The 21,271-nt window shown below is 37.8% G+C and overlaps 1 protein-coding gene across 2 annotated transcripts in view; it reads left to right on the top strand.

Annotated features, from left to right (window-relative positions):
* Positions 1-2,474: 2,474 nt before the first annotated feature.
* The window catches only part of TYR (tyrosinase), a 111,686-nt gene continuing 92,889 nt past the window's right edge, over positions 2,475-21,271 (top strand). For both annotated transcript variants that reach the window (XM_042905442.1, XM_042905443.1), the window contains exons 1-2: positions 2,475-3,293; positions 13,032-13,248. In XM_042905442.1, the coding sequence (XP_042761376.1) occupies positions 2,475-3,293; positions 13,032-13,248 (1,036 nt within the window). The remainder of the gene's footprint in view (positions 3,294-13,031; positions 13,249-21,271) is intronic.

Genomic DNA, 21,271 nt, shown 5'->3' with positions numbered 1-21,271 from the left:
AATGTTATTTAAAATTATTAAAATTAAAATATTATTTTAATAGACTACATGCTTCATGAGGATAGAAACCTCTCTGTTTTGTTTACCACAGCATCCCCATCTCTCAACATATGCCTGATAATTGATAATAAATACTTGCAGGGTATTTACTGAGCTCTAATTCTGGTTAATAGAGTATTGCATTAGCTCAGGTGTTAACTCATACAATAATCTCCTAGAATAGGAGATTACTCTCAAATTCTGTCATTCAGGGAAGAACAAGTTTAAATGGGGTTTGATATGGAAGAATTTTGTATTGACAATAAGACTGTTAAACATATGGATGGGAGAAGATAGTGTTCTATATTTGAGAGTAATAAAGAGGTCTGTCAAGTTAAAGTGACCACTTTTCTGAAGAGAAGTTAAGAGGACAAAGTACATTTTTGCCATTCATCTAAGCATGCTTGGAAGGCTATAAAAAACAGACCTGGGAAAATAGACACAGGAATCCAGCAGTGTGATGAAGACTTTATAAGTTATTCACTGGGAAGCCTGATAGGGGGGCAAGTGTAAAGCAAAATTCTTAATTAAATTGAACATTAGAAGTGAATTCTGTCTGCAAGTAGATGGAACAGAACTACAAAAGGCCACATGTGGTTATAAGTAACACAGAACCAAGACTCCCCAGGGACAAGAAGCCCTGTGTTAATCCCTTGGTGGGTCTGAAAGGAGGAAGAAAAAAGATTAAGCCTCCTTGTGGAGATCATGTGATGACTTCCTGATCCCAGCCAGAGGCAACATTTCCATGGAAACTTATCTTCTCTTCTTCTTCACCCACACACTGCTCCTTCCACCTAAAAAAGCTGCTTTGAGTCCCAAGAGAGTGGTATGGAGTCACCTTGATGTTTTTCTAAAAAATGAGACTAACACCAGAAGAAAGGAGAGAAAGCAGAGGCTGCCTATAACATCACGAGGAAAGCGATAGATAGTCTTCCCTGGAACCCCATAGCTCTGAGACCAGACACCGCTGCCTTACTCAGAGCTTTAACTTGTTCTCAGTTGTTCTGTAGGTTTAAGGGGACCACCCAGCTTCAAGTATGGAACAGGATAAGGAAGGAAATCCAGGAACAACTTTGGTTTGCCTACTCTCATCCTATAATTCCTCAGTTCACCTTAGTTTAAACCACTTAGTTTTTAGGCCCCTTGATGGACTGGTCCCAAGTTTAACTTCCTTTAGTGTGGGGAGCCTTCCTGAGTCCAGTTCTCCAGCTCGGCCAGTGAAACACAGCTCCTGCCTCTGGAGTCTCCCCCTGCCTGAAGTAGTATCTCCATTCTATTTGTCTTTCCAACTTACGCCTACCCTTTAAGCTTTTATTCAAGGGGCATTCTTTTAGTAAAAGTGGAATACTATTATCCAAAACTATGCAATCTGTTTCAGTATCCTCGGCTCACAAAGATGTCCCCTCCATTAGAAGTCTGATGTACATATTATCTATATTGCTCATTTGAAAACTGGCATAAGTGGTAGAATTATATTTTTATCCATGTGTTTCAGTTTATCTAGCTGACTATACACAGAAAAAGAATTTATAGGACCAGTAAATATTTATTGACTAAATATATTAATCCTATTCATTCACACCCTAACTTGAGAATTCTTTTATAAGACCATATTGCAGACTAAATATCAAAACAATTTCTGATTTCTAGAACTTATGGGTGAAACAACATGGCTACAGCATTTAAAAAAAAAAAAAAAGAGTTTCCTTTGGAATATTAGCTAGTAGAAGTCTCCACAATAAAGCAGATCACCCACCTATCCTATCCTTAGGAATGGTTAGGAAATGAATGCCTAGATCACTAGAAAGTAGTCAACTGTATCAGATAATAAGGAAGGTGAATCAGAAAGATTTTTTTTTCTTCAGATACTTTGTATAAAATAAATAAGCTGCAATATAACTGGAGATGAAATAAAATCTCTAGGCTCTGAAAAGAATCTCTTTCTGCAGAGCTGAGTTCTGCAAATGTTGTGGCCTATTTATGGTCCCTGAGAAACTACCTTGGCCCCCATAATCTCTAACCTTTCCTGAACTTTCTTAATGAGAGAAGCTCTATTCCTGATACCACCTCTCATGTTCAAATTCAAATCATCACTAATTTCAGTCAACCAACTGGGTTTACTTAGATCAGGCATGATTATTATTCTATTATTATAACCATATGAGTTAAACTATTAATGGTGAAAAGTGTTTCTCCCTTTAACATACGCCTGTCCCACTGGTGGGATACGTGCCAACTCCAGGGAAAAGTTAGTCATGTGGTTTTCAGAAGATGAAAGCTTAAGATAAAGACGGAGAGTGTTTGATGCTGGAGGTGGGACTGGTGTTATATAGGTCTTAGCCGAAACATGTGATAGTCACTGTAGGGGTAGCTGGAAAGAGAAGTGTGTGGCTCAATTAACCAGCTCAAACAGATCCGTGAGGACGAGGGTAAGCATGCTCCTGGCTGCTCTGTGCTGCCTGCTGTGGAGTTTCCGGACCTCCGCTGGCCATTTCCCTCGAGCCTGTGCCTCCTCCAAGAGCCTGATGGAGAAGGAATGCTGTCCAGCGTGGACGGGTGACAGCAGTCCCTGCGGCCAGCTCTCAGGCAGGGGTGCCTGTCAGGACATCACGCTGTCCAAAGCTCCACTCGGGCCTCAATACCCCTTCACGGGGATGGATGACCGGGAGGCCTGGCCCTCCGTCTTTTATAATCAGACCTGCCAGTGCTTTGGCAACTTCATGGGATTCAACTGTGGAAATTGCAAGTTTGGCTTTTGGGGACCAAACTGCACAGAGAAGCGACTTTTGGTGAGAAGAAACATCTTTGATTTGAGCGTCCCAGAGAAGAACAAATTTCTTGCCTACCTCACTTTAGCAAAGCATACTACCAGCCCAGACTATGTCATCCCCATAGGCACCTATGGCCAAATGAATAATGGATCCACACCCATGTTTAATGACATCAATGTTTATGACCTCTTCGTCTGGATGCATTACTATGTGTCAAGGGACACACTGCTTGGAGGGTCTGAAATCTGGAAAGACATTGATTTTGCTCATGAAGCCCCAGGTTTCCTGCCTTGGCACAGACTCTTCTTGTTGCTGTGGGAACAAGAAATCCAGAAGCTGACCGGGGATGAGAACTTCACTATTCCATATTGGGATTGGCGAGATGCTAAAAGCTGTGACATTTGCACAGATGAGTACATGGGAGGGCGCAACCCAGCAAACCCGAACTTACTCAGCCCAGCATCCTTCTTCTCCTCTTGGCAGGTAAGGCATCCTGGACATACAATATCAGAGCATTAAAAAAACCTCAGCTATTGCTTCTGCAGGCAGGCCTTCATATACCCTCCTCTGCATCTCTCCTGCCAAGAGTAGAAAAGGTCCTCTATTAAAAGTTCTCAGTATACCTTGTATTTTTCCTTTACAGCACACTTCACGATTGTAATTACACAGATATTTGTGTGGTTATTTGTCTAATATCCTCCACCAGGTTCCTAAGCTCTAATAAATACATAGTATTTGGCTCATCACTGTATCTCTCAGTACCTAGGTTGGTGCCTCACAAGTGGAAAGGGCTCATTATCTGTTGAATGAATGGATGAATGTTCAGATGATTAGGCAGGTTAATGATCTAGGTCAATGTTTCTGAAATTTTCTTCACAATAAAATTCATACAGTGTATAAATTACAAATCCCTGGTCTTACCCTTAGACCCATTGATCAGAATCTTCAGGAGACGGTTCTTGGGAAGGCATCATTGACTAAATGTCTATGGTGATTATTATCATCAGGAAAACTGGGTGAATATTATTTAGATTAAATCTTTTTAAAAAGTATATGAAGACCCTGGGGCCCGAATAGGTACGTAATGAAAATGTTCATTTTCATTTAGCATGTGTGAAGCCCCGTTGCAAGACTTTTTGTGTAGTAACTCACTTAATACTTTTACTAACCTTTCCCCAGTCTAAGGATTGAAACACTGAGGTATAAAGGTAACTTGTACAAGATTGCAGAGCCAAGAAATAGCAGAGATAGGTCAGGCTGGGCTGCCTGATTACCTATAGTATTCCCAAGGACATGACTGCTATGATGTCTTTAACTGAAGGATCTGGCTTATTCCACCTCATTTCATTTTTTTTCGTTAGGCTGCAGAAGAAATTTGCTTTTTTTCCTAAATATATTCAAACTTTAGAGGTACAAGGTAAGGAATTAAAATTTTGAAATTTAATTTCTATTTCTCCCGTTCTAAAATTTTCACTCTGGATTAGGAGCAAAATGTGACCCAAAAAATATGCTTTTAATAATTTAAAACCATAAGGTGAAAGGAATGCTTTTCTGTCTTTATTCCAAACATTTCTAATATAGAATTTTGACTAGCAGTGCTTTATGGAATTAAGCCCAATGTTTCAATGAGATGGGAAGAATCTGGCATCCACATCTTGCACTCTACAGACTTGATATATGAATGGCTTCCTCCCCTTCCCACTAAGTTCACACACCTTCCAAATGTAGTCTATTGAAGCTCATTGAAAATTGGTCATGGTGTAATACCTGGTATGACTAATGCCAAGTATTTACCAAGAGTAATGAGTGTTTTTTGCAGAAAAGGCTGGAAAAAGAAGAGCCTGAAAAAAACCTATTTCAATAAGCCTTTGGATCTCCTACCTTAATCTATAAAATGCAAAACTTTCATCTAACACTCTCATCCTGTTACTGCTTAAAATACTACTAAGTTAGGATAGGGATTTTTAGTCATTTATAATGCTTTCCTTACCTGTACAGTTTCACTTGACCCAGAAAGGCTGGTGTCTTATCTAAATTACCAAAAATGTGACAACATCCACACCGAAGCTTAATAGATAGATACTAATTCATATTTTATTATAGGAGATATATGCTACTTGGTATTACTAGCAATATATTTGCTTTTTTTTCCTAATCATTTATTATTGAGTGGAAAGTCCTTACGCTCCCCTTTTTTCTTTATAAGTGTGGCCAATTTTATTTCTAAATAAAACTTTTTGGGTCTAGTGGGTAAACACTGGACTGAAATTATTACATTAGGTTCAATATTATTCTATAGTTAAACTGCTGTGTAGTAGTTGGTGTTAAAAACAAAATTTGGAAATAGAGTGAACAAAGACCATTGAAGAAAAACAATCAAATAATAGTTTAAATTAAAAAGGAAGGGTCTAAATTAAAAATTAAGAGTCTGACTCTTGATTTCATCTCTGGTCATGATCTCATGGTTCATGAGATGGAGTCCTACACCAGGCTCTGTACTGACAGTGTGGAGCCTGCTTGGGATTCTGTCTCTCTCCCCTTCTTACTCTGCCCCTCCCCAACTCGTGCTCCCTTCCTCTCAAAATAAATAAACATTAAAAAAAAAAGAATGTGTCTGTTTCTAGAAAAAAAAAGGAAATGCAAGAACATTTGTATCTGCCTACTGTTGAGTAGTGTCACTGTGTGAGGTGACAGTCACCATTTCCATTTTTTCTCATAGTCTCTCTGGTTACCATCCTTTAAAAATGAAGATCAGTTGTTTATATCAATTTAATGCAGTTCTCAGTATCTAAATCACTTAGGGAGCTTAAATAAATTTCATGGATCCACCCACCTAATTTCTGCTGGAAAATCCTCTTCAAGTAGTCTACTGTGAAGTTGAAGCATCTGTATTTTTAAAACCTTCTCTCATTTGTTTTTTATTTATTTATTTTATTATTATTATTATTAATTTTATTTAACACTTTATTTTAGTTTTTGAAAGACAGACACAGAGCATGAGCAGGGAAGGGGCAGAGAGAGAGGGAGGCTTGGAATATGAAGCAGGCTCCGGGCTCCGAGATGTCAGCACAGAGCCCAATGCAGGGCTGTAATCCAAGAACCGTGCGATAATGACCTGAGCTGAAGTCAGACACTCAACTGACTGAACCACTCAGGCAGCCCTTATTTTTAATTTTAGAAAGAGAGATCTTGGAAGAGGGGCAGAGGGAGAGAGAGAGAGAGAGAGAGAGAGAGAGAGAATCTTAAGTGTACTCCACGCCCAGTGTGGAGCCCAATAGGGGGCTTGATCTCACGATTCTCAGATCATGATGTGAGCCAAAATCAAGAGTTAGACTCAAGCAACTGAGCCACCCTGCTGCCCCTAAAACCATCTCTTATGATTCTAATATGCAACAATCATTGAGAATCACTGACTTAATTAATCTTGAAATTGTTTTGGTATCTATTTCACTTTACAAACAGGTTTTGTAATAAACACATCACTAGTTTAAATGTTTTTGCTGGAATTGTACACTCAAATCAAGAAGTACTACTTTGTTTGGAGAATCAAATAGCTTCCAGATTCAGTGAATTCACGGAGACCTTCAAAATTAGGTAGACTGATGGCCCCTTTCATGCAAAGTCTCCATTTTCCCTCAATTTCAGATATATTTTACAATATAAAAATAGAGGCTTTAGAAATTCATAGCATTTATTAACTGTGAGCTAAGAGACACTCAGTGGTGTGTACCATAGTGTCCTTACTTTATAAAGGAGGACAGAGAGATGCCCAAAAGGTATGATTTATACAAGGTCACACAGGTGAGGATTGAAACCTGGTGACTCTGACTCCAATGCTATTTCTCCTGTTAATAAGGAGCCATTTAGGCTAGAAGAAATCAATTAAACCAATAATTTATGGATATAAAATTTGACTTGTAGTTACTTGTTCTTCCTTAAAATTGAGTTGCACAGACAAATGGGGCAGCTATTCTGTAGTCCTTTTCATTTATGTTATGATAGAAATATTCCATTACATTTTTACTGATCCACATCCCTTACTCAGGTAGAATTTACCCTCACTCCTTTGTGCTACATTACACTTGGTACAGATTTCTATTATAGTATCTATAACTCTACAGTACATGGAATGGTTTTCAAACCTGTCTTTGTCTACCATACTGTCTGCGGCTCCAAAGGTAGAGACCATTTCTAATTTACTTTTGTATCCACAGAGCGCAGAACCATGATATATACATAAAATGGACTTTAAAAATGTATGTTGAACAAAATTAAAAGTCATAGAAATGTTAGCTCTAAAAATAACATGGATTAAAAATTAAACTCTGCATGCCTGGATTTCTAGAACCTTAGACCATACTTCTTTATAGCACTGGATCATCAAGGTCAAGGACACAACAATGCAAAATAAGCAGTGATTCACTCAAAGTGTAGAATAAAACATTTTATGTAGTTCTTCCTGGGCTTCTGTATGTATGTTTATATGAATTCATGCAAAAAAAAAAAAAGAAGAAGAAGAAGAAGAAAGAGCATACAATAGAGGAGATCAAGCAAGTTACAGAGTATTATTTAAGTGAGATTGAGTTTCCCATTACATAAAATAATATATTAATTATTGTTAGTATTTTTAGAAAAGTATTTTTCTTATATTCAGAATTTATGTCTTTTGTGTATATGTATTTTTTTTCATTTATTTCTTTAATGACAAGAGCTTTTAATGTAGAAGCATGTTTGTCATCAGCTAAAACAGTCCAATATATTTGGAGATGGGGGGGGTTCCTTAATAACATTAAAGTATAAATACCTGTGCTCAACACAATTAGATCCAATGTTAGGCAAGCAGCAGATAGACCAGCCATAAAAAACGAAAGGTAGATCAGGAATAACTGTCATGATGTATCAAAATACAGAGAAAAACCAAATATTTCCTAGACGATAAATGCGAGTGAAATGTGGCCAGGGAATTCACTCATCAGGTGAAAAGCACATCACATGGAAGGAAACAGTGGGAAGAAAAAAAAAAATAAGTCACATTTCAGCAGAGAGTCATGGGTTTTAGGTAACCATGGCAACAGCTCAGTGAAATAACAGCTTCTCTTTTTTCTTTATGGAAAAGATTCTGTGGAATGTCATATGGTTTACTTTCTTCCCACCCCCCCACCCCCATAAACTTCTAATGCCCTAATAGAATCTTTGCTCCTGAAAGCTTTTAATAACTGATAGTTTATTGCTATTTATTTAAGTTTAAGAGAACACTATCTAGATTCACCTCCATTAATCTGTTTGTTCTGTTTGTTCTTTCTGTCTCTCTTTTTTCATTTGATTTGGGACACTTGATTTTTTCCCCCATCATATGCTACCAATCACCTGTGTTGAAATAGAAAAAGAACAAGTTCCTCATCAGAGGATCTCTGCCACTTATCAGACTCTGCCTCTGCCACTTACTAGATGATGTTGTGCAAGTTATTTAGAGTCTTTGACCATTGGCTTTTCTCAACAGAAAGCAAAATAGCGTTTTGTTACTTTTGTATCTCAGCTACAAGATCACGGACAAGTTACTTAATTATTCTAGGACCCTTTTTTCTTTAAAATTAGAATAATATATCTTGGGGCGACTGGGTGGCTCAGTCAGTTAAGCATCGGACTTCAACTCAGGTCATGATCTCACAGTTCATGAGCTCAAGCCCTGCTTCGGGTGAGCCCCGCTTCTCTTTCTCTGCCCCTTGTGGGATTCTCTGTCTCCCTCTCTCTCTCTCTCTCTCTCTCTTTTCCCTTTGGTCACTTATGACCTCTCTCTCTCAAAAAAAAAAAAAAAAGAATAATATATCATAAAGCATTATTGTAGAGGGATTCAGTGGAATCTGTTCATGTAAAATGACTGGTTTAGTATCTGACATATTCTTTGAGTTCCACGTGTGGTAATTATTATTATATATTTATATGATATATCCATGTTAGTTATTACAACAATGAATATTCAGTAAGTGTTATAGAACCACAGTTAAAAACAATTTGGGGCCTACCCAATGGTCTTGTATTCAATAATAATATAAGAGCTGTCATTAAACACTCTATACCTGAAACTGTATACTTAGTGCTTTGCATATGTTAAATTATTTGATCCTTCCTAAAAAGTTGTAATAATCCCCATGTGCATATGAAAAACCGTAATACTCAAGAGAGCTTAAGTAATTTGCACAAGGTCATGTAGCTAATAATAGTCAATATTGGAAAGCATGTCTGACTATAATCTCCATGATCCTAACCATTGTGCTAAGTTTCTCCTCCCTGCCTCTCCTCCTGTATCAAATATAAAGATGATAATTTGGGATTAAGTTTTTCAAATTATTTCTGGAACCAGGGTAGATTTCCTCCTCGTTACTAATACATCCAGTCATCTGAGCACTTAGTCACTTGACAGTTGGCATTTCAGCAAAAATAGTTCCATTCAAACCTCTCTAATTTAAACGAGTCAGCTGTAGGAGTCTTTGAGGCAGTAGGATCTTTTGAAAATATCTTGAGATGGTTTATTATTCAAACATGGATGTATATGATTTTGTTTATGTACCTGCCGTGATGTCTAATCAACATTATAAAGGAATGCAATATATTATAATCAATGCAAAAGTTAAGTTAGCTTTAGTCAACCACTCCTAAGCCACTTACAGGCAGTAATAAATGTAGTGGATATATAAATTTGGAATCCAGACTGTGGATTAATGTTCTAGCTCTGGCTTTAAATATCATAAGACCTTAGACAAGTTACCCAACAGATCTATTTCTCAATTATGCGTGGATAAAAGGATTGAGGAATGTTGTAAAGTGTGAGGAAAACCAGAAGCTGACATTTTCTGGGTAAAAAAAACTGCTGCTTCCTATTATTATTTTATTCCATTATTAATATAATATATATGAATTATACGTTAATATGTTATATATTTTTATTTCCTGTTACATTTAGTATGATTTCATGTTACAGTTGAGAAAATTAGCAAGTCTAAATAACATGCTCATTGACACATTGCTAGTAAGCAGCAGAGCCAGAACTGAAGCCCCTACCTACCTAACTTTGGAGTCCAATTATTTTCCAACATATAACGCTTCAATTCATAAGTGATGTCTTAGTAACCAAAAATTAAAAGCTTTTCGAAGTGTCTCTATTTAACACAGTAGCAGCCATTCCTAGGAGGCATGGCTCCTTCAGTTCTAGCTCATGGTAGTTTAATTTGCCTTTATGTTTCTATAGATTGCAAGCTCACTGGAGCAGGAGACTGACTGTCTTGATTATTTTTTTTTTTAATTTTTTTAATGTTTATTTTTTTGAGAGAGAGAGAGAGAGAGACAGAGCATGAGCAGGGGAGGGGCAGAGAGAGAGGAAGACACAGAATCCGAAGGAGGCTCCGGGCTCTGAGCTGTCAGCACAGAGCCCGACGCGGGGCTCGAACTCACGGACCGCGAGATCATGACCTGAGCCGAACTCGGATGCTCAACCGACTGAGCCACCCAGGCGCCCCTGTCTTGATTATTTTTAACTGTGGTGCAAACAAGTGACCAGGAAGGCTTTTCACTTCTAAAATATTGCCTGCATCAGGCTTCACAGGGCTCAGTCTCACAAACCAAGAGACTACAGGCCCTAAGCCAAAATCGAGAGTTGGTCACCCAGCTGTCTGAGCCACCCAGGTGCCCCATAAGACAGGATTTTAGATGATACTTTTGTACTCTCCCACACTTAGACTCAGCTTCCTCATCATTAAAGTAGGGATAAAATCATATAAATCTATGAAGTAGTTGTGTGAAGTTTTAAAAATGTACACAGAGATGCCTTCCTCATGGTGTGGAACATAATAGGGCCAAATACACACTTAATAAAAATGATATATTTAAAAAAATATCTTCTAGGGCAGAGGTCGGTATCAACAGAACGAGGGTAAAAGGGTGTTTAACGTGTATAGTTGAAGATTCATTGGTTCATCCATTGATTTGTTTATTCATCCATCAAATTTATTGAGCCTCTGTTCTAGGTTGTGTGATTCATAATAACGACAACAATAATAAAGTTGTCCTCGTGGAGATCACATTTTCTAAAGGAGATGATATTGTTTATTAAGGGAGTGTAAAGTAAATGGAGTCTAAATTTGGCAAATAATCTTACCTACTCAGTGGGCACAGGCATCCTGTGGAAGGATGTGCTTGTTATGAACCATCAGTGATGGCAGGGTGGTTTCTCCTTCATGTTTGTTTTGAATTAGGATTGATATCTTGCTATTTAGTTCATGCTCTCACCAAATCTAAGGCATCAATGATTTTAAGATGAATAATTTATATAGTATTGAGACAAAAAAATAAATGCCTATTAAATTATGATGTGATATTTTTAATCATTTAGAATTTTTATTTTACATTTATACTGAAAGAGCACCTTTTAACTTATTTAGTGAATTATTTTTTATCATAGCTTATTTTTCTGCCTAGATATAAATGAAACTATACACAAAATAATTCAATGAAGGATTCATAAAAATTCTTCATATTTAGAGTCAGATTCTTTTATTTTATTTTTTTACATTTATTTATTTTTTATAGAGACAGAGCACAAGTGGAGGAGGGGCAGAGAGAGAGGGAGACACAGAATTAGAAGCAGGCTCCAGGCTCTGAGCTGTCAGCACAAAGCCCGAAGTGGGGCTCAAACTCACAATCACAAACCATGAGATCATGACCTGAGCCGAAGTCAGACACTTAACCAACTGAGCCACCCAGGAGCCCCAAGAATCAGATTCTTTTGAATTCTTTTGAAGTCAGGGTTGACAGTGTCTTTTTTCTTTTTTCTTTTTGAAGTTTTATTTATGTTGAGAGAGAGAGAGAGAAAGCATGAGCAGGGGAGGGACAGAGAGAGGGAGAGAAAGAGAGAGAGAAAGAGAGAGAATCCCAAGCAAGCTCCGCACTGTCAATGCAGAGCCCTATGTGGGGCTCAAACTCACTAACCATGAGATGATGACCTGAGCCAAAATCAGGAATTGGACGCTTAACTGACTGAGCCACCCAGGTGCCTCATGTCTGTTTTTTCTGTAATATTGCCTCAGCCTTGAGGATGAGGTCAGACACCAGACCCATGGCAAGGAGTGAGTGTGCTTAGGCATGAACAAAGTCACAGCATGGAGAAGCCCAAGTAATGCCCAGAGAAGGGTAGCCAATCTGACTTTGGCAGTCAGATCACACAATTTGTAAGCAAATTGAAGAGCAATTCCCATATTCAAGCTATAGTCTAGAGGTAGAATTGAAACAATTGGTTAATGATCTCAATGTGAAAGACATAAGAGAATAAAATACAAATGAAAACTCACCAGTTACTCTCCAGGTTAAAAATTATGATTCATGGGCTTCTGGTTTGAGCAGCAGGATGGTTGGTGTGATAAGAAACGTAGAGAGAGGAACAAATTTTTGGATTTTAAATGTTCCATTTGAGATATGTGTGAGATAACACTGAAATAAAAAGTCCAAGATGGATAAACAAAGTTCAGAGTTCAGAGTAGTGGTTTTGAAGCAGAGATAAGAAATAGGGAGTTCTTATCATGTATTTGCCATGTAAGCCATGAAACTTGTTAGAGCCAAAAGAGAAGACATATAAACAGAGAAAACAAGTGATAGCACAGATGTGACTCAGTACCAGGGCTAGCTTCATGGGCACACAACTGGCAAAGTCACACAATGGATGTTAACAGATGTTTGTCAAAATAATTTTCTCATCAAATAAATATTTGACAAAATTATATGCAGTAGTTATTAGTATCCCCATTTTATAGATGAGACATAGGAAATTTGACTCATTTTTCTTAATTAGATGCAAGACTAGAAGTCTGTTCTAGATTTTAACTTTTACTGCTTACGCTGCCCTGCAACCCTCAGATGGGCTGCTTCCTTCAACAGTTTAATTTTTTTAATGTTTATTTATTTTTGAGAGAGAGACACACACACAGTGTGGGCAGTGGAGGGGCAGAGAGAGAGGGAGACACAGAATCTAAAGCAGGGTCCAGACTCTGAGATGTCAGCACAGAGCCCTATGAGGGGCTCGAAGCCAAAAACTGCGAGATCATGACCTGAGCTGAAGTCAGACGCTTAAGTGACTGAGCCACCCAGATGCCTGTCAACAGTTTACTTAAAAATATGAACCTCTTGATGATAATCTCTAGCCACAACTCCTTTAACATAAAGGTTTTTGTGTAGATCATCTGTACCCGATTGGAGGAGTACAATAGCCATCAGGCTTTATGTGATGGAACTCCAGAGGGGCCATTACTGCGCAATCCCGGAAACCACGATAAAGCCAGGACCCCGAGGCTCCCCTCCTCTGCTGATGTGGAATTTTGCCTAAGTCTGACACAATACGAATCAGATTCCATGGATAAAGCTGCCAATTTCAGCTTTAGGAATACACTGGAAGGTAACTCCCTTTTATCACTCATTTAAAATTTCTTCTGTTTTTCTGAATCATGTTTAGAATCTCTTATCCAAAACCCTGGTCCCAGATATGTTTAAGAAGGCAGAATTTTCTGACTAAGGAAATTGGCATATTGCCTATGTGGCCAATAATCCTCACAGAGTCTGAGCAGCACACCATAATCCAACACATATAACTCTTCAGCGAGATGTAAGAATACACCCACCATGGCAATAAAGAAAGATGGTTGGCAGCCTCAGGGTGACTAAGGTCAAGTTTCTTCACTAACAGAGTATTGGTGCTAAACGAAACATTGTCAGACCATTTTGTATTTTGGAATTATAGATAAAAGACTGTGGATCTATCATATTTTGCAAGTCTTAGTATTTTATCTACTTTAAAATACTTTGGGAATGAGGCTCGTTGAGGCAAGTCCATTCTCTTACCTCTAATAAGGATAAAACCTATATGTCAGGTTAAGTCGCCATCCCACTACCCCTTAAAATTTTTGTACTTTGTCAGAGATTCCTTCTCAGAGGTTCTTCTAGGTCCTTTTCCTACAAAGTTCTCAGTCTTGCTTGCTCTTTCCTTCAGCACTTTTTCATTCCTCTCTGCTCAATGCTGTCCCAGTCATGAAACCCACTTTTTTCACTTCAATATGCATTATGGAAACAAACTATAAAAAACAAACAAAAACCAACTAACCAGCCAGGAACATTCACTTAAGTCATAGATTTAATAGGAGTTTTGGGAAGACAGGTGGCCAACTTGTAGCAATGTTGACAACTCAACATTAAACAGTCCACCTCTTAAAAAACTCTTTGGCACACTACCATGTAAATAAATCTTCCTCTCCTTTCTTTACTTTTAACTTTTTTTAAGTTATTTTTTTGAGAGAGAGAGAGAGAGAGAGAGAGAGATAAGGAGAATAAGTGGGGGAGGGGCACAGAGAGAGAGATGGAGAGGGAGAATCTTAAGCAGGCACCATACTCAGTGTAAAGCCCAACATAGGGTTCGATCTCACAATCCTGAGATCATGAACTGAGCTGAAATCAAGAGTCGGGTGCTTAACCTACTAATCCACCCAGGCGTCCCTTGTCTTAACCTTTTTGTCTTATTTTCTTGTCATTGTAATGGTTGTTTTATCCAACTTCTGTTGCTCAACTATACAGAATAATTTTACTGTGTCTTTCATATCCCTGTTTCCTTCTAATCCACAACCTCAGGGCCTTGCTCTCCCCAAGAAGCAATTTAAACAAGAAGTATATCACCCTAAAGAGGAATTCTCCTTCTAGCCATTAAAATAAAAATTATGTTTATCTTCCGAAAGTAATATTAATGATTAACATTTTCCTTCTAATCACTATTTGCAAGGCACCATGTCAAACATTTTGTATAGCACTATCTCACTTCTTACAACCATCCTCTGAGGAAGATAGCACCATTATTTCTAGTTTAAAGAGAGGAAATGGGACTAGAGATTTTATATGACTTGGCTATAACCACTCATTCATTAAGTGACAGAGCTAAACCTGTTCTGAAAATTGTCAAGTGCCAAGATCTGAGTCCTTTCCATTGTATTCTGATGACCCAGAGTGGATTGAGAGTTTCTTGAGGGTGAGCCATAAACATATCAAGCTGTACCTTCAATAATATAAGAAGGCAGTGCATGGTTTCAAGGTGTCAAAGAGACTATATGCTGGGACAAAGGGGTACACACAAGGGACAAAGGTTCACACACAAGTTGGCAGTCACCATTTGGGAGGATTGGGTGTCCCATTGGACTTTGCCAGAGGTTAACAACAGGACTACATTTTTTTTTTCTTTTTTCTTTTTTAAATTTACATCCAAGTTAGTTAGCATATAGTGCAACAATAATTTCAGGCATAGATTCCTTAATGCCCCTTACCCATTTAGCCCGTCCCCCCACAACCCTTCCAGTAACCCTCTGTTTATTTTCCATATTGAAGAGTCTCTTATGTTTCATCTCCCTCCCTGCTTTTATATTATTTTTGCTTCCCTTCCCTTATATTCATCTGTTCTGTATCTTACAGTCCTCATATGAGTGAAGTCATCTATTTGTCTTTCTCTGACTGACTGATTTTGCTTAGCATAATACCCTCTAATTCCATCCACATTGTTGTAAATGGCAAGATTTCATTCTTTTTGATTGCTGAGTTATACTCCATTGTATATATATTACCACATCTTCTTTAACCATTCATTCATCGATGGACATTTGGACTCTTTCCATACTTTGGCTATTGTTGATAGTGTTGCTATAAACACTGGGGTGCTTGTGCCCCTTCGAAACAGCAACCTGTATCCCTTGGATAAATACTTAGTAGTGCAACTGCTGGATCGCAGAGTAGTTCTATTTTTAATTTTTTGAGGAACCTCCCTACTGTTTTCCAGAGTGGCTGAACCAGTTTCCATTCCCATCAAGCAGTGCAAAAGAGATCCTCTTTCTCCGCATCCTTGACAACATCTGTTGTTACCGGAGTTGTTAATGTTAGTCATTCTGACAGGTGTGAGGTGGTATCTCATTGTGGTTTTGATTTGTATTTCCCTGATGATGAAAGGCAACTGATGGAATGGGAGAAGATATTTGCAAATGACATATCAGATAAAGGGTTAGTATCCAAAATTTATAAAGAATTTATCAAACTCAACACCCAAAAAACAAATAATCTACTGAAGAAATGGGAAAAAGACATGAATAGACACTTCTCCAAAGAAGACATCCAGATGGCCAACCAACCCGTGAAAAAATGCTCAACATCGCTCATCATCAGGGAAATACAAATCAAAACTACAAATTCTGTCTTAATGACACTGCATAGTCAGGCTGCATCCTTAACGGAACAGAGGTACTTTATACATTTTTCAGGCAGATTTCCTAGCAGTGAGAAAGCATGGAACTTTGTCACTAAGGAACATGGGCTGGTCCCAGAAATAAGGTAGGGGAGTGAAACTTTTCTGGGTCTCAAGTCTGAAAAAGAAAGTGGCTTGAGCTGTGTCAACTCAGATAGTGGCTTCTAAATGAGTTTCTAATGCACAGAGGTAAGTGCAGAACATCAGGTTTACACAAAGAATTTACTGCTATTAATAAATTATGGTTGTGAATTATTTTATTTTTTGCAGTATTTTATTCTCTTTCACATCTAGTCTAGTATGCTTTCTTGAGGAGGAGAAAAAAAAGCATATCACAGCACGTTATCTGGCACATAATAGGTGTTTGATAAGTTGATAACTGAGTACAAAAATAAAACCTAAGGCACTTCAAATTGCATAACCTACCACTTAGTTATTTATCCACATTGTATGTTGCCAACATACCAGTGGGGAAATCTTAGAAAATGTTGATCTGAGCTATCAGCAAAGATGTTCCCTGATCAAGGGCACATTTTTTTTACTCTTTTCTTTAAACTTTTATTCAGAAATAATTTTAAGCCTACAGAAAAATTACAGCAATAAAACAGTACAAAACACACACATATACTTATATGCACTTACTGTTTACATTATATCTTGTTTTCTTTCTCTCTCTCCCAATCTCAACCACTTGAAGGTGAGTTGTATAAATAAGAACACTTTACCCCTGGATTTGTCGGTGTATTTTTCCATAGAGTAGGAATATTCTCTTACATAGCCACAGACCAGTTATTAACTTTAGTAAATTCTACATTTATATAATGCTTTATTCTAATCTAATGTTTCCAATTTTTTTCCAATAGGCCTAATAATATCCTTTACAGAAAATTTTTTTCTCTGTAACAAGATCCAGTGTAGGGGCAGTTAACATTTAGGTTGTCATGTCTCCTTAGCCTTCACTTTGAAATATTTTCTACAGATTTTTTAAATAAGACTGACATTTGGGGGGAATGCAGTCCCTTCCTCCATTTTTAAATAAAATTTCCTTGTTTTGAGTTTGTCTTATATTTCCTCATGATTGGATCCAGGAAATACATTATTATCCAGAATTCTACAAAGGTGACTTTGCATCTTTCTAAGAGGGTGTCACATCTGGAGGCACAGGGCAACCATCTGTCTCACAATGGTGATATTAATTTGATCATCTGCTCCAGGTGTGGTCCAATTTCTCCACTCTATAATTACTAATTTTTCTCTTTCAATATAATAAATTGACTACATGGGGACATTTTTAATATAATGCAAATATTCTGCTTTCTCCTGAAGTTACCCTCCATTGATGGTTACAAAATGATGACTTTCCATCTTCAGCACTCCCTTTACATTTATTAGTCAGCACTTAGGATTCTACTGTTAGCAAGAGCCACCCTTTTTTCCTCCCTTCTTCCCTTCCTTCTTTCCTTCCTCCTTCCTCCTTCCTTTTCCTTCCTATCTATCAACTGTATACTGATATCAATATATCTATGGTATGAAGTAAAGACTTTCAATTTGTTTTCAATAATATATAATTAATCAAGGTGCATAATTATCTCTATGCTCAAATGGTCCCAGATTTCACCCATGGGCACGCCTTAAGCTGGCTCTTATGCCTCTGTTTCACATCCCCACTATTGTTTTTGGCATTTTCTTTCTTTCTGGTATAGAAATGTATTCTAGAATCATCTTGTACCATACTCCCTCAGGCTTAGAATCAGTCATATTTCTTTAGAAACAATGGTTACTTTCAGTGGGCAAGGATATAAGAAACAAAGATCTGGGAGTAAGTTTTGCTCACTGGACACATTTTGAAACCAGGATAGGGAAGGATGTGGGATGTCTGGGCTTGCAAGGAGTGCTCAAGTGAGTATAGCTGTGAGGAGAGCAGGACTGGAGCTCAAGTGAGTATGGCTGTGAGGAGAACAGGACTGGAGAAGCAGGAGCAAAGACAACTACTGCATTCTGCTCTGTCAGTAAACACAGGTGGAATGGAATTGTTGGTTTTTATTGAACCCCATAGTTATTGCTGCCCTTTGATTATTATTAGCTTTTTGAGATGTGTGTAATTTCCATCCCATTGAACAAATTCTTGCAGCCAGTCCTGGGATGGAGGAACTGTTGTGTTTTCAACTACTGAAGTAGTTTATGTTACCTCAGCTTTCTTCCTAGATATAAGTGCTAAAAAAAATATTGAAAATGTACCACTTGTGAATTGTGTAAAAGAGATTCATGTTCCTAGAAAACGCAAAGACAAATAAGTCTGCATTATAAAAGGCAGTCTTCAGATTTGGCTAAAAAGTTCATCCCCATGCTATATGGACTATTAGATTCAAAGAAGGATCTTCTCATGTCCAAATATCTGCCCATCGTGTCTTGTACTTCAAGGTTCATAATAGTGCTAATGCAAAACTGGCAGTGGTATGTGTGTTGGGGGCTAAAGGAGAACCAACAGTTTAGCAAAGTGGTTAAAAGCAATCAAACTGACTGAAATTTGATCCAAACCCCACCACTTCCTAGACATACTATTTTGAATAAGTTATTTTACTTCTGGGCTTTAGTTTCATCATCTTTACAATGTAGCTATGAATAATAATGTATGGGGTTTGTGTAAGGATAATGATAAAATACATGTAAGGAACTTATGATATTTCTTCAAAAAATGACAGCGATAATTAATTATGTTAAACTTGGATTAGTTGTTGACAACTCAGTTATCACTGATTAGTTTTTCTGACAATCAGCTTAGAAACTAAGTATAGACTGACTCCTGAGAAAATAGGTCATGATGGGCTAGATGTAGTAGAAAAATAAAGAGGGAGAAAGGTGGGAAAATATTGTTGATATAGACCCAGAGATAGCATTTCTTGAGATAAATACCTTTTCAGGGGATTCCCAAAAACAAGGGGACAAGGGAAAGGACAGCTCCTGTTACCCAAAAGAGAGGAAGGCACAAGAACAAGAAATAATTCTAACTTAAAGTTGTGTTCACAACCCTAAGCACAACTTAGGATCATAAAAATGTACAGATGAAAGACAACTCTCTGTGTATTCACTCCAACATCCCATACTGTGCTGAGATGCCACTATGACAATATCCTTATGTGGCTAATTCAAAGACAGGGACTAACCTACCACATGTGGGAGAAAAAAAGTTCCAGGTTGATGGAAAAAACCTAGTTTTATTCCATTTAAAGAGCCCTCTATGATCCTGGTACTATAGTAAATTATGGACATACAAAGACATGCAAAGATGACAATTACATAGTTTCTGACCTCAAGGAGGTTACTATCTAATGAGGAAACGCCATATGAATACATGGGGAAAACACAATATGATAGTATGCAGTGAGGTAGGAACCAAAGATAAACCAGAAATATTTCCTTAGAAGACAAAAAAAAAAACCCCTAGATCTTGAAATATCAATACTTATTCACCAAGAAGAGAAGAGAAAAGGCATTTCCAGCAGAGGGAACAACATGTGCAGTGGAACAGAGGTGTGAAAGTGTGAAATTAGTTACCAAAAAAAATAAGAAGTTGTATATGGCTAAAATATTAACTTTGAAATGGGAAATAAGAAGTATAAAGGGTTTAGAATACATCATGTATACCTTTGTTTCTCAATCTTCTCTGGAGGAAAAAAATTTATACACCTCTAAAAATATGCCCACAGATTCGTAGGGAAATTAAGAAACTAAAGTTTGTTCCAAGTAAATGTCTCTTATAGCTTCCCTGTAAAAGAGATATATTTGAAAACCCGAAGTTTAAAACTCATGATATAATGTTCCTATCTTTAAGAATACATCGGGGTGCCTGGGTGGCTCAGTCGGTTAAGCATCCGACTTCAGCTCAGGTCACGATCTCATGGTCTGTGAGTTCGAGCCCCGCGTTGGGCTCTGGGCTGATGGCTCAGAGCCTGGAGCCTGCTTCGGATTCTGTGTCTCCCTCTCTCTCTGCCCCTCCCCGTTCATGCTCTGTCTCTCTCTGTCTCAAAAATAAATAAATGTTAAAAAAAAATTAAAAAAAAAAAGAATACATCTACATACCTTGTTTTGTGAAACATTGCTATAGACAATGTGGTCAGGAGAGGCCAGCAGGAAGTTAACATGATCTTCTCTATATGTCAGCAAGGTATGAAGCCAGCAGCCTTAGCAGAATGCTGTTGGGGGGATGATGGATGGTGATGGCTTGTTTTCAGGTATAGAGACTGAGATGGAGATGAGTTGGTTAGAGTAGAGCAACTTTTTTATACTCTAGAGTATAGAGTATCAGGAGCTCTTGGTAACCATATGTGAGACAGGTGCACAGCATATTGAGGATGGTTCTAAAACATCTCCCACTGATTTTTCATAATTAGTCCTTGTTTTGGCTTCTCAATCTATACACCATTAAAAAATATAGTTTATCTTCTTATGATGGCTCTTCTAAAATAAATGCTATTGTGATTATCCAGAACTTTCCTTTCCAGCAGCCTTTCAACCCTTTCTATTTTTTTGTGACTGCCAGACACATCCCTGGGAAGTATATCACCTCTTCATTTGCTGGGACTTCAGCAGTTCAAGAAAGTAAAAAATAAGCTCTGGGCTTTAATAAAAGAAAATGGAAGTTTTGAAATTTTGAATGATGTTTTATAACTGCATATTTGAAGAGAAAGACCAGCAGCCAGTCACACTGAAGTCTCAGAGAATGACCTAGTTTTCAGTCTCTGCTTGAGAAATGGACTTTATTAGGACATCCGGAAATGATTACACAGACTCAACAACTAAATTCCATTGAGACTGTGTAAATCTTAATGCCAAAGAGATCATTTCAGTGGAGTGGGACATTCTAGTGATAGGAAGGCTCCAGGCCTCTCAGGCACATCTTTACCCATTCTGGGGGATCAGAAAGCTGAAGAGCTTGGTATAGATTGGTGTTCACTGACTTCGAACAGAGGTGAAAGGTTTTAAGGAACTCAGACCAAGAAAACTTTTCCAAGCCTGGATTATTTAATTCCCCAGAATTACCACCTTGGCAACCTTGTTGGTATTCTGATTAGGCAATATTCCTGATCATAATAATACCATTAAAAAATCTCTGTGTGCCAGACAATCTCATTTCTCACATGTTAGATGATTT

Source organism: Panthera leo, chromosome D1 (assembly GCF_018350215.1).
Source record: "Panthera leo isolate Ple1 chromosome D1, P.leo_Ple1_pat1.1, whole genome shotgun sequence".
Taxonomy (NCBI): Eukaryota; Metazoa; Chordata; class Mammalia; order Carnivora; family Felidae; genus Panthera; species Panthera leo.
The sequence above is the reverse complement of the archived record's forward strand: the minus strand, read 5'-3'. Positions and strand labels throughout refer to the sequence as shown.